Source organism: Corticium candelabrum, chromosome 8 (genome assembly GCF_963422355.1).
Source record: "Corticium candelabrum chromosome 8, ooCorCand1.1, whole genome shotgun sequence".
NCBI lineage: Eukaryota > Metazoa > Porifera > Homoscleromorpha > Homosclerophorida > Plakinidae > Corticium > Corticium candelabrum.
In genome coordinates, this window is record NC_085092.1 from 6,347,066 (window position 1) to 6,357,065 (window position 10,000).

Consider the following 10,000-nt stretch of genomic DNA (forward strand, 5'->3'; position numbering starts at 1 on the left):
TGCTGCAGTTGGATCCACACATGAGAGGAGGTGTAGTCGAGTCAAACAGGCGACCAGAGGCATTCAACTTCTTGGACAGAATACTCACTGTTAATGTAAGCAAACCAACTTTTTGTCTGTCTGTCTGTCTGTCTGTTTGTCTGTCTGTATGTCTGTCTGATCTTATAACAGCAGTACATTACCTTTCACACAGATTCCTTTCTCTTCCAGATCGTCCAGTTCTACTGCATCAATATCAACAACACCGTTGCATTCGAAGCCAGCTCCCATGATTGGTCAGTCCCAACTAGGTCGTCACATCATATCACATCGCATAGATCTCTACTCACACTCTCTTCTCTATCCAACAGCATTACGGTTTATCAAAACCAATTGGCACAGGAATGGCAGATACCGAAGGAGAATCAACTGATATTTGACAAGTTTGGATTAGAACTGGAGCCGGAGCGGCTGGTGTTGGAGAACGTGGGGAAGAAGGCAAGCCGACAAACAGAAGAGGCGACGGTAAGCGAGTGGTGGCTGTTGACGACTTGTCTGTGTTTGGATGCTTTTTATGTGAACAAAATGAAATGGGTTGGTTGTATGACGGGCAGATGGGACTAGGTTAGGCAGGCAGATGGGGTGATAGTGACTCAGAGGTAAATGGAGGCATACAGAGATGAGTTGACAGATAGACAGATGGAGAGATAGGCAGAGGTAAGTTAGTAGATGGATGGACAGACTGACTAGCAGTCTGGACAGACGGACAGAGTAAGCCCGGTTCACAGTACGATGCTAGCACGAGCGTCCTGCGAGCGTCAGTGTCACACTGTGAACATGTCAGCGTCCGCGACACTGGAATAGAGAAAAGTTGTAATCAAGCGTCCTATCCGGAAGTGACCCAGCGTCCGATGACATCACGTGCTATTTCAACCAATTGAAAGTCAGTCAGAGCAACTGGACGTATCCGAGATATTCTATTCGTTCACATGGCATCGATGGAAGTTTTCATTGAGTGTGTGTAGTTTTCCCTGCCTTTGGCAAGTCCAGTCAAAGGACTACAAGGACCTAAGGATGAGAAAAAATGCTTGAGACTACGGCGCAGCAGCAACAAAAGCAAAACGTCGTCGTCCATGTCTGTCGCAAGTACATTGTACACACATGGTTACTTTGCAGCACTACAGTGCCCTAGTGTCTTGCTGACGCTCGTGTGAGCATCCTTGTCAGTGTTCAGGACGCTGTGCCAGCGTCGTACTGTGAACCGGGCTTAAGGCAAACAGACCAATTGACTGACAAGGAAACGGATGGATAGACAGGCAGACATACATACATACAGACAGACAGACAGATGGATGAATTGGTAGACAAACGGACAGCCAGATGGATGGATGGATTTCTATTGCCACAAATGAGACCAAATACAGAATCAACAAGAAAGGAAGGCTAAACGGCTTACCAATGCTAAAACATTACATGGCAACACAACGAGACAACAAATCAATTTTTAAAAACTACATATGAGCAAGACCCTCAGAAACAAGGAACCCTTAGTGTCTTCAAGTTTAACGATTTGATTTCTTTCTTGGGATGGTGGTAGTGTTGCTCTTCTGTAGTTTTACGAAGAGTCTTCTTGTCTACCAGGTTATAAAGGCAGAGGCATTGCACTGACCTTTACCATTTAGAGACTGTTTTTGAAATGCTTGTGAGGAGTGATTCAGTGCCTTTACTCATGAGCCTGTGGATGGACAAAGAGACAGACAGGAGGACAGACATGAGATGGAACAACATCCAGACAGATCATTAGATATGTTATCGTAGACACGCAAACACACACACACACACACACACACACACACACACACACACACACACACACACCACGCCATGCCACACCACGCCACACCACGCCACTGACACACACGTGCACACACACACACCACCACCACCACCACACCACTGACACACACACGCGTGCGTGCGCATGCATGCACACGCACACACACACACCATGCACCAATTGTGATGCTGTACCATATAGGAACAGTACGATGAAGTCGACTACTATGTTTTGGATAACCGTCAGTCACCGGATGCCGAGACGATCATCGAGAGAGCTGCCGTTCCACCACCAGATGTGAAGTCTTTCAGTGAGAATTTTGGTGTTATATGTAAGCAAGTTTAGTCTTGCTGATTGTTCTTGTTTGCATATAGTTATGGATGATCCTCAGGGTATGATGTCACAAGAGGTAGTTGTGTTGGTGTGTGCTTGTTGTTCTGTCTATCTATTTGTGAGTCTTTCTGTGTGCCTGTATGTCTGGTTTTTGTCTGTCTGCTGTTGTCTGTCTGTCTGTCTGTTTGTCCAATAACATTTATTTCAAACATACATCTATTATACAAATCTAGCAAGGTAACTATATAAAGTTCTGTAACTACGAGAGTTTACTAGGACTAGATTTTAAACAACAAACAAACATGTAACACTTAAAAGAGAACAATACAGACTACCCGGAGCCAACTTAGTGGCTGTCTGTTGTCTGTCTATCTGTCTGTTGTCTGTCTATCTGTCTGTCTGTCTGTTTGTTTGTTTCTCTGTCCATCTGTTTGTCTGTCTGTCTGTCTGTCTGTCTGTCTGTCTGTCTGTCTGTCTGTTATATATTTCAAACATTGAACTATTATACACCATCCAAGCAAAGCAACTAAATACAACCCAAGCCAATAGGGCTTGGTTCTACCTACAACTATTTATGTTTATGTGGCTGTTTCTTGAAACAATCTTCTTTATTTTTCTGAAGACTATAGGCTCAAAGTTGGTCAAAAACCTCCAGGCAAGGGCTCCTGGTCGTACTTTTTGATCTTCAGATTTTCTCTTCTGGTTGCCGCTGCTCTCTCTGTGTTGTAGCTGATAAACCTTCTGTTTGCTTGTCTGTCTGTCTGTCTGTCTGTCTGTCTATTTGTCTTTCTCTTATTGTGTCTGTCATGCTGTTCAACTGTTTTTCGACAACTGAATTTGTGTCATCTCTCTAGGATTGTTCTGACATTTGGCCACTTGCAATGAACTTTTGCCAGAAACAACAGCAACAGTGCAACTTGCTTCTCAACGGATCGAAGGCTCTGTTGTATGATCTGTTATCTTGTTTGTAGGGACGAGAGTGGAATTGTGACGTGTGTGTGATTGTAGAGCGAGTTGCACTAACGAGAATACGACACTTAGTCGTCTGAATGGAGAGCTGATGAAACAAAGTTGTCAGCTGGAAGGGATACAACAGTTTTTCGTGAAGGAGTGAGATATCTGTGTGTGTGTGTGTGTGTGTGTGTGTGTGTGTGTGTGTGTGTCTGTGTGTGTGTGTATGTGTGTGTGTCACTGTGTGTGTGTGTGTGTGTGTGTGTGTGTGTGTGCAAGTTCAAGTCGCAGTGATGGCGAGCTATGGCATATTTCCTTAAGCAAGAAACTAACACACATTTTCTTGTCTCAACTCAGGAGTATAAATGAGTACCTGGTCATTGAGTGGGGTCCTAAGCAGCCACTGGCTGTGACGTGACATCAGCCACTGGGGTCCTGGTGAGACTTCGGGTGCTCACACCACAGTTGGCTTCACAAGTTGGTGCTCTTGCGAGTGCCTAGCCTGGCTCCAGGAGTTTGCTAGCGCAGGCCCAGAGTTTCCTGAGTAGTGCACAGGGCCCAGCTTAACAGCTGGGGTGACCTCTTGAGAGGCAGCTTCTGACATTTAGGGGGGTGAATGTGTGTGTGTGTGTGTGTGTGTGTGTGTGTGTGTGTGTGTGTGTGTGTGTGTGTGTGTGTGACATGTAAGAAGTACTTTCGAAGGAAAGGAGGCTATGCAATACACAAGTGCATCAATAGTCACGAGAAAACTTGTTTATGACTCTGTTTTTGTCCCCACTGAAGGGGTAGCGTGTCCGTTTAGACGGAAGCAATACAGGAGGAGGAGGTGTGTGTGTCACTGTGCGTGTGTGTGTGTGTGTGTGTGTGTGTGCGTGTGTGTGCATGTGCGTGTGTGTGTGTGTGTGTGTGGTGTGTGTGTGTGTGTGTGTGTGTGTGTGTGTGTGTGTGTGTGTGTGTGTGTGTGTGTATGCAAGTGTGTAAGTGCATGCTGATTTGTAAACAACCAGACACACACACAGTTATGCAGACAGCTGGACACACATGTTGATGTTTACATGATGTTTGATTGGCATTTTCTGCTTTTGTATTCTACTTGTACTTGCACTGCATAAGTTGTGGTAATTTCACGTTCTATTTCAGCCTTCAGCAGGACATTGACATGATCGAAGAGTCACTAACTACAGAGGGCAAGCTGTTTTCTGTCTGTCTGTCTGTGTGTCTGTTTGTCACTCTTGTCTGTCTGTCTGTCTGTCTGTTTGTCACTCTTGTCTGTCTGTTTGTCACTCTTGTCTGTCTGTCTGTCTGTCTGTCTGTCTGTCAGTCTGACTGACTATCAGTCAGTTGGTCTTTCTTTCTGTCTTTCTGTTTTCTATCTTTTTGTCTGTCGTTTGTCTACTTGTCAGTCTACCTGCCGATCACCTTCCACTAACTACAAACTATCATTTGCCACACCAACAGATTCGACTGAGACGTTGACCAAATGGCGTGACATCACAGAAGAAGTGACGCAGATGAAAGCAGTAAAAACAAGATAATCATCAACCCATTCTATGCATGACTAACATCTCTATTCTAGTGGTGCAACGTGTCAACACTTGAAGGTCAAATCACAGAGGTAAATGACCAAATAAAACAAATCCGGTCGAACCGATGTTTCCAGTCGTCGAAATACGACATCATGCAAAACATGTAAGTGTCTGAAAGCAACTTTTGTCTCTTACTGACTCCCACTCATTGTAAATCTCACTTATTGTTCTGCATGCTACACTTCTTGCATGCTCACTCCCTGTATTATTGCCCCCTATATTGGACACTCTGTATTATTGCCCCCGTATTGTACACCACTGAACTTGACACTCCTATAAACCCCTTGTATTGTACACCTCTGTATTGTTGCCCCTATATTGGACACGTTTGTGTTATTTTCCTCGTATTGTACACCCTTGTACTCGACACCCCTGTACTTGACACCTCTGTACTTGATCCTTCTGTATTATTTTTACCTGTATTATACACTCCTGTACTTTACACCCCTGTACTTTACACCCCTGTACTTTACACCTCTATTTTACCCCTATTTCACACCCCTGTATTATTTTTACCTGTATTGTACACCCCTGTTCTTTGCACCTCTACTTGATACTTCTGTATTATTTTTAACCGTATTATACACCCCTGTACTTGACACCCCTGTATTAATTTTACTTGTTATGTACACCCCTGTACTTTACACCCCTGTACTTTACACCTCTTTTACCCATATTGTACACCCCTGTATTATTTTTACCTGTATTGTACACCCCTGTACTTTACACCTCTGTACTTTGCACCTCTGTACTTGATACTTCTGTATTATTTTTACCCGTATTATACACCCCTGTACTTGACACCCCTGTTCTTGACACTTCTGTATTTTTACCCATATTGTACACCCCTGTACTTGATACCCCTGTATTATTTTTACCCGTATTGTACACCTCTGTACTTGTAACCTCTATTTTTACCCATATTGTACACCCCTGTATTATTTTTACCCGTATTGTACACCCCTGTACTTGACACCTCTATTTTTACTCATATTGGACATCCCTGTCCTTGACACCCCTGTCATTGACACCCCTGTATTATTTTTACCCATATTGTGCACTCCTGTGTTACTGCCCGTATTGAACACCCCTGTACTCGACACCCTTGTAATTAATTAAGTTAATAATGCTTTCTGTAATTGATACCTTCTGTATGTAATGCTCCATGTAATTAGTGCCCCTGTATTTATTGCTCCTGCATGTATTATTACCCCTGTATTGATCGCTTCTTGTATTGCTTGCCCTTTGTATTTCTTGCCTCCTGTATTACTACCCCTATATTTCCCCTTGTACTTTGTGCTCCCTGTTTTTTGCGCCTCTGTATTTTGCACCTCTGTATTTTGCACCCCTGTATTTTGTGCGCCTGTATTAATGCCAGGCTGCCTGTATTGACACTTTTGTATTGCTTACTCACTCGCTGTATTGTTCACACGCGTATGGTAACATCTTGTATGTTACCCCTCTGTACGCTACACTTCCTGCATGCTACATTTCTTCTACATGTACATTGTAACCTCCTGCATGTTCATCACTCCTTGCATGCTGTCGCTTCGTGCATGCTCATCAACCCCTTCATGCTCATATTCCTGCATCCTCGTCCTATTGAAATCTTCCACTTTTCAGATCACCAGTCAATCATTTTGACAATCTCTTTCTACTTATTATTTCTTTATTTTTAGTGTCATGGATTCAAAACGACTTCTAATGACTGTGAAACGTAATCGCTTGTTTTCTTAATTAGTGCCCGGGTAGACTAAATGTGTGTATCTTTGTGTGCTTGACATGTAACAGGACAGGCTAAAGAGCTGAAGGATAGTCAAGGAATAGCCAATTGTGTCACCAGATGCATTTACGAGAGGAACGAGCTAATAAGGCAGCTGTTTCTCGCCGTTCGGTAGTGGTAAATGCTTCGAGTCGCTTTTCTGTTGTATGATGTTGTCGTGTTGTGTGTTGGAAGAGATATGATGGCTCTGAGATCGGCAACATCTGTAGCGGTGATGAATATCAAGGAAACTTTAGAGGCAGTTCAGAAGTGTCGCAGCCGTCTCAGCGAGGCACGTACCTGCTTGTCTGTCTGTCTGTCTGTCTGTCTGTTTGTCTGTCTGTCTGTCTGTTGGTCTGTCTTTCTGTTTGTGTTTACTCACTCTTTTACTATCTTTTGTGTGATTTCTGTAGCTTCAGCTGCAAAAGCAGACCGAACTATGGCGTTTAGTGAAAGCTGCACAATCTGCGGTGCCAGTTTCGTTGTTACTGTGTGACTTGTATGGTGGCATTTCATTGCTGTTTGCTGTATGTACAATTGACAGAGCAAGAACGTGTCTCGTACTCGAACTCTGTCTGTGTCCAGCAGCAGTGAATTAAATAGTGCGACTTCGAGTATTTTCTCTGCTCAGTTAGCTTCTATAAATCGGCAGGACAGGTGAGCAACACTCTGTGGTCGTTTACCGCGCAGAGACAGACAGATAGACAGACAGACATGCAGACAGACAGACGGATGGACAGATAGACAGATGGACGGATAGACAGACAGACACGCAGACAGACGGATGGACGGATAGACAGACAGACAAGCAAACAGACAGACAGGCAGGCATGCAAACAGACAGATAAAGAGACAGACAGACTTGCAAACGGACAGACAAACAGACAGACGGACGGATGGACGGAGAGTCGCAGACAGACATGCAAACAGACAGACATGCAAACAGACAGACATGCAAACAGACAGACATGCAAACAGACAGACATGCACACAGACAGACAGACAGACAAGACGGACAAACCGTCTGTTGTACTTCACTTACTCATTCAATTTGTTGCCCCAGCACAACGACGGATGAGGTAATCGAAGAGACAGGATCAGCAATGAATGAGTATGACACCTACCCCACCCCACCCCACCCCCGGGAGGGTCTACGTGAATAAAATCGTTTTTCGACTGTTTCTCTACGTCATAGGTTTTCAAACGCCGTAAAACGACTGGCACAGAATATATCCAACATGGAGGTAAACGTTATTATATCGTAGTGTGCGTTTTTCTCGTGAAATATTTCTCTCATTATTAAGACGTTGTCGTTGGACCGTTCGGATGTGTAGCTTTTTGGCGGGATTTTCGTTTCACTGATGTGCAAGTGACGCTTGGCGGGTATTTTTTTATTTGAGGTTTTCTGTGGTATCCGGCTGCTATTGCAGTCGCGCATTGATTCGTATGGATCAAGTATCTAGTGCACGTCGCGCATGCCATGAATTGGAGCTTTGTCGGCTGCTGTTGTATGTTTATAGTTTTGACTTCAATCAATTTGCACTCTGTTTGAGTTTTGCGTTTTGCTAATTTCCTGTACGTGTTTTGTCACGAAAATGACGTCTATTTGACCGCAGATTTTGCGTTTATGTTTTCGTCTGCCCAGTCTGCGCATGTACACTGAACGGATTGCGAATTTCGACTGTTTTTTGCGTTATGAATGAAAACGGTGTCGAAGCGTCGGCATTGTCACTGAAATCGCCCTTCGCCGCTGACTATCTAGATCCCTACCAGGTATGAAAAGGTTCCAACGTTTTGATGACGTATGCGAACGTCACTTGTGAATTCAGGTTTCGTCCGCGTCAGGCGTCACTTCTACGCAATCGAGCGACTGGAAAATGGAGCGAAAGCGTCGTCGACGCGAAGAGGCGACTCTGCGCGAGCGAAAGCGCATGCATGTGCTCAATGCGGCATTCGAGCAACTGCAGGCTGCCCTGCCATTCGTCCCAGAAGGCTCCCGCATGCCCAAAATGACCATCATGGAGTCGGCTCTCAATTACATTCAGGATCTAATGGAGATGATTGAAGACTACGACGCTGAGAAGAACGAAACGAAGAGAAACGTTGATAAAGCTACTGCAACTGATGATGATGGGGTTTGTCCTCCCGGTGAGGCCTACTGTCAGTGTCCTTGCCACAATCGCAAGTACATCTACTGAAATTGGCAGTGGAATTTGTTGGTACTAAGATCGATGATCTAGCTGGTTGTAACCCATGCGTGTTTGGGTGGCACGCCAGCAGTGTGACTTTGACTGGGGTGACACAACCCAACTAACGGATGAAGAAAATTACCAATTACCCTTCTTGATTGCTCCATGGAAAGAATATCCTACTTCTAAACTTTAATTGCTCTTCTATTCTGTGGTATGTGAGATGTATTGATGAATACACGTGTAAATCTATGGTAGTTGGGCTATGGTGCTGTAGATGTCCAGTATCTCATATACAGATTAATTAAGTTAACTGGTGAGGAGCTGAGCTTTCCTGCGTATTAGACTAAAATTAAACGGAAGTTAACTGAAAGGTCATGTACATATTAATATGCCGACTCTAATTCAAGACACATTATTTCCAGGATACTACTCAAGTATACCTAGGTCGGGTGGGGTCTGGGCGAGGGATGCAGAGCATCCGGGGCTGCAATCCACACTGCGCCTGGGGCGAGGCTCACCAGATCTAGCCCTGTTTGCGTGCCTCGTCTGAGTCATTACAAACTGCCGTGTGTTTCATGCAAAAACAGTAGTTCCTGATCTTGGTTGGAAGTTAGTCATGGAATTAGCTAGAGGCGCCCGTTAGCTTTGTCCAGTGTCCTGTATAATGTCTCACTAAAAACAAATTAGCACATTTGGTAATAATAATACTGTAGACCATTATGTACACATGCTGATAGTAAGCGTAAGCATCCGTGTGGGTATTTTTAGTTCAGTCTAAGATTGAGACTGACATACAACCCTCCACTCTCCGTATCCCGGATGTGAGACCTCCTTAGTGTACTAAGCAAGCAAGCGCAACAACCTACAAACTACATGTAAAGCAATCATTCCATTCACACATTGTATGCATATACTAAAACCTATCTTCCTCGTCACTTACACACACACACACACACCACGAGCGAACGCTCCCCCACAGCAAAATGAAACTACAGCCGGTCACGTGATCCGATCTATCCTACGACACACAGAGGCGCACTAACAGTAAATAGCGACATTGTAGCACCGGAATTCAATACGTCTCTAGAATCCCAATCTCCCCTAGTCTCCCACCGACATCTCTACTCGCCGCCCGTCGATGGGTCACACTGCAGCAACCGGACAATCGACGGGTCGCTCTTGGCGCCTTCGATGAACTCCGCCAAGCTCAACTTGCCATCCAAATTCTTATCCATCTGACGAAAGATCTTGTCCACGCGTCTCTCTGGTGTCGACTCGTCTTCAGGCATCTTCATCACCGTGCCAACCATCTTATAAATCGCCTGCACAATCTCCAGCATCTCAGCCCGGCTGATGTATC

General features: G+C 44.6%; 3 protein-coding genes across 4 annotated transcripts in view; 2 read left to right on the top strand and 1 right to left on the bottom strand.

The window, feature by feature from the left end:
- Nucleotides 1-8,063, top strand: part of LOC134183810 (inhibitor of nuclear factor kappa-B kinase subunit alpha-like) — a 14,301-nt gene extending 6,238 nt beyond the window's left edge. The window contains exons 10-27 of one of the 2 annotated variants that reach the window (XM_062651383.1): nucleotides 1-95; nucleotides 211-290; nucleotides 351-504; nucleotides 2,018-2,126; nucleotides 2,191-2,225; nucleotides 3,004-3,095; nucleotides 3,158-3,259; nucleotides 4,241-4,287; nucleotides 4,559-4,620; nucleotides 4,677-4,789; nucleotides 6,366-6,403; nucleotides 6,478-6,580; nucleotides 6,644-6,740; nucleotides 6,862-6,918; nucleotides 6,993-7,105; nucleotides 7,512-7,559; nucleotides 7,644-7,692; nucleotides 7,753-8,063. In XM_062651383.1, coding sequence (XP_062507367.1) covers nucleotides 1-95; nucleotides 211-290; nucleotides 351-504; nucleotides 2,018-2,126; nucleotides 2,191-2,225; nucleotides 3,004-3,095; nucleotides 3,158-3,259; nucleotides 4,241-4,287; nucleotides 4,559-4,620; nucleotides 4,677-4,789; nucleotides 6,366-6,403; nucleotides 6,478-6,580; nucleotides 6,644-6,740; nucleotides 6,862-6,918; nucleotides 6,993-7,105; nucleotides 7,512-7,559; nucleotides 7,644-7,692; nucleotides 7,753-7,782 — 1,424 coding nt within the window. In that variant the 3' untranslated portion in view covers nucleotides 7,783-8,063. The remainder of the gene's footprint in view (nucleotides 96-210; nucleotides 291-350; nucleotides 505-2,017; nucleotides 2,127-2,190; nucleotides 2,226-3,003; nucleotides 3,096-3,157; nucleotides 3,260-4,240; nucleotides 4,288-4,558; nucleotides 4,621-4,676; nucleotides 4,790-6,365; nucleotides 6,404-6,477; nucleotides 6,581-6,643; nucleotides 6,741-6,861; nucleotides 6,919-6,992; nucleotides 7,106-7,511; nucleotides 7,560-7,643; nucleotides 7,693-7,752) is intronic. The other variant, XM_062651384.1, reaches the window with a different exon arrangement.
- Nucleotides 8,064-8,081: 18 nt separating this feature from the next.
- LOC134183813 (myogenic factor 5-like) lies at nucleotides 8,082-8,960 on the top strand. The gene is made up of 2 exons (XM_062651387.1): nucleotides 8,082-8,221; nucleotides 8,278-8,960. The coding sequence occupies exons 1-2, from the start codon at nucleotides 8,144-8,146 to the stop codon at nucleotides 8,644-8,646; spliced, it is 447 nt and encodes a 148-aa protein (XP_062507371.1). The 5' UTR covers nucleotides 8,082-8,143; the 3' UTR covers nucleotides 8,647-8,960.
- A 556-nt stretch (nucleotides 8,961-9,516) lies between these two features.
- The window catches only part of LOC134183812 (neurocalcin homolog), an 865-nt gene continuing 381 nt past the window's right edge, over nucleotides 9,517-10,000 (bottom strand). Inside the window, exon 1 of the mRNA XM_062651386.1 lies at nucleotides 9,517-10,000. This exon is cut by the window's right edge and continues 381 nt beyond it. Within this exon, the coding sequence (XP_062507370.1) occupies nucleotides 9,762-10,000 (239 nt within the window). The 3' untranslated portion in view covers nucleotides 9,517-9,761.

Bases quoted from the DNA above. Each gene is read 5' to 3' on its own strand.
- LOC134183813 (XM_062651387.1), top strand. From the start codon at position 8,144: ATGAATGAAAACGGTGTCGAAGCGTCGGCATTGTCACTGAAATCGCCC. The intron at 8,222-8,277 runs GTATGAAAAGGT...TTGTGAATTCAG, and splicing joins ACTATCTAGATCCCTACCAG to GTTTCGTCCGCGTCAGGCGT.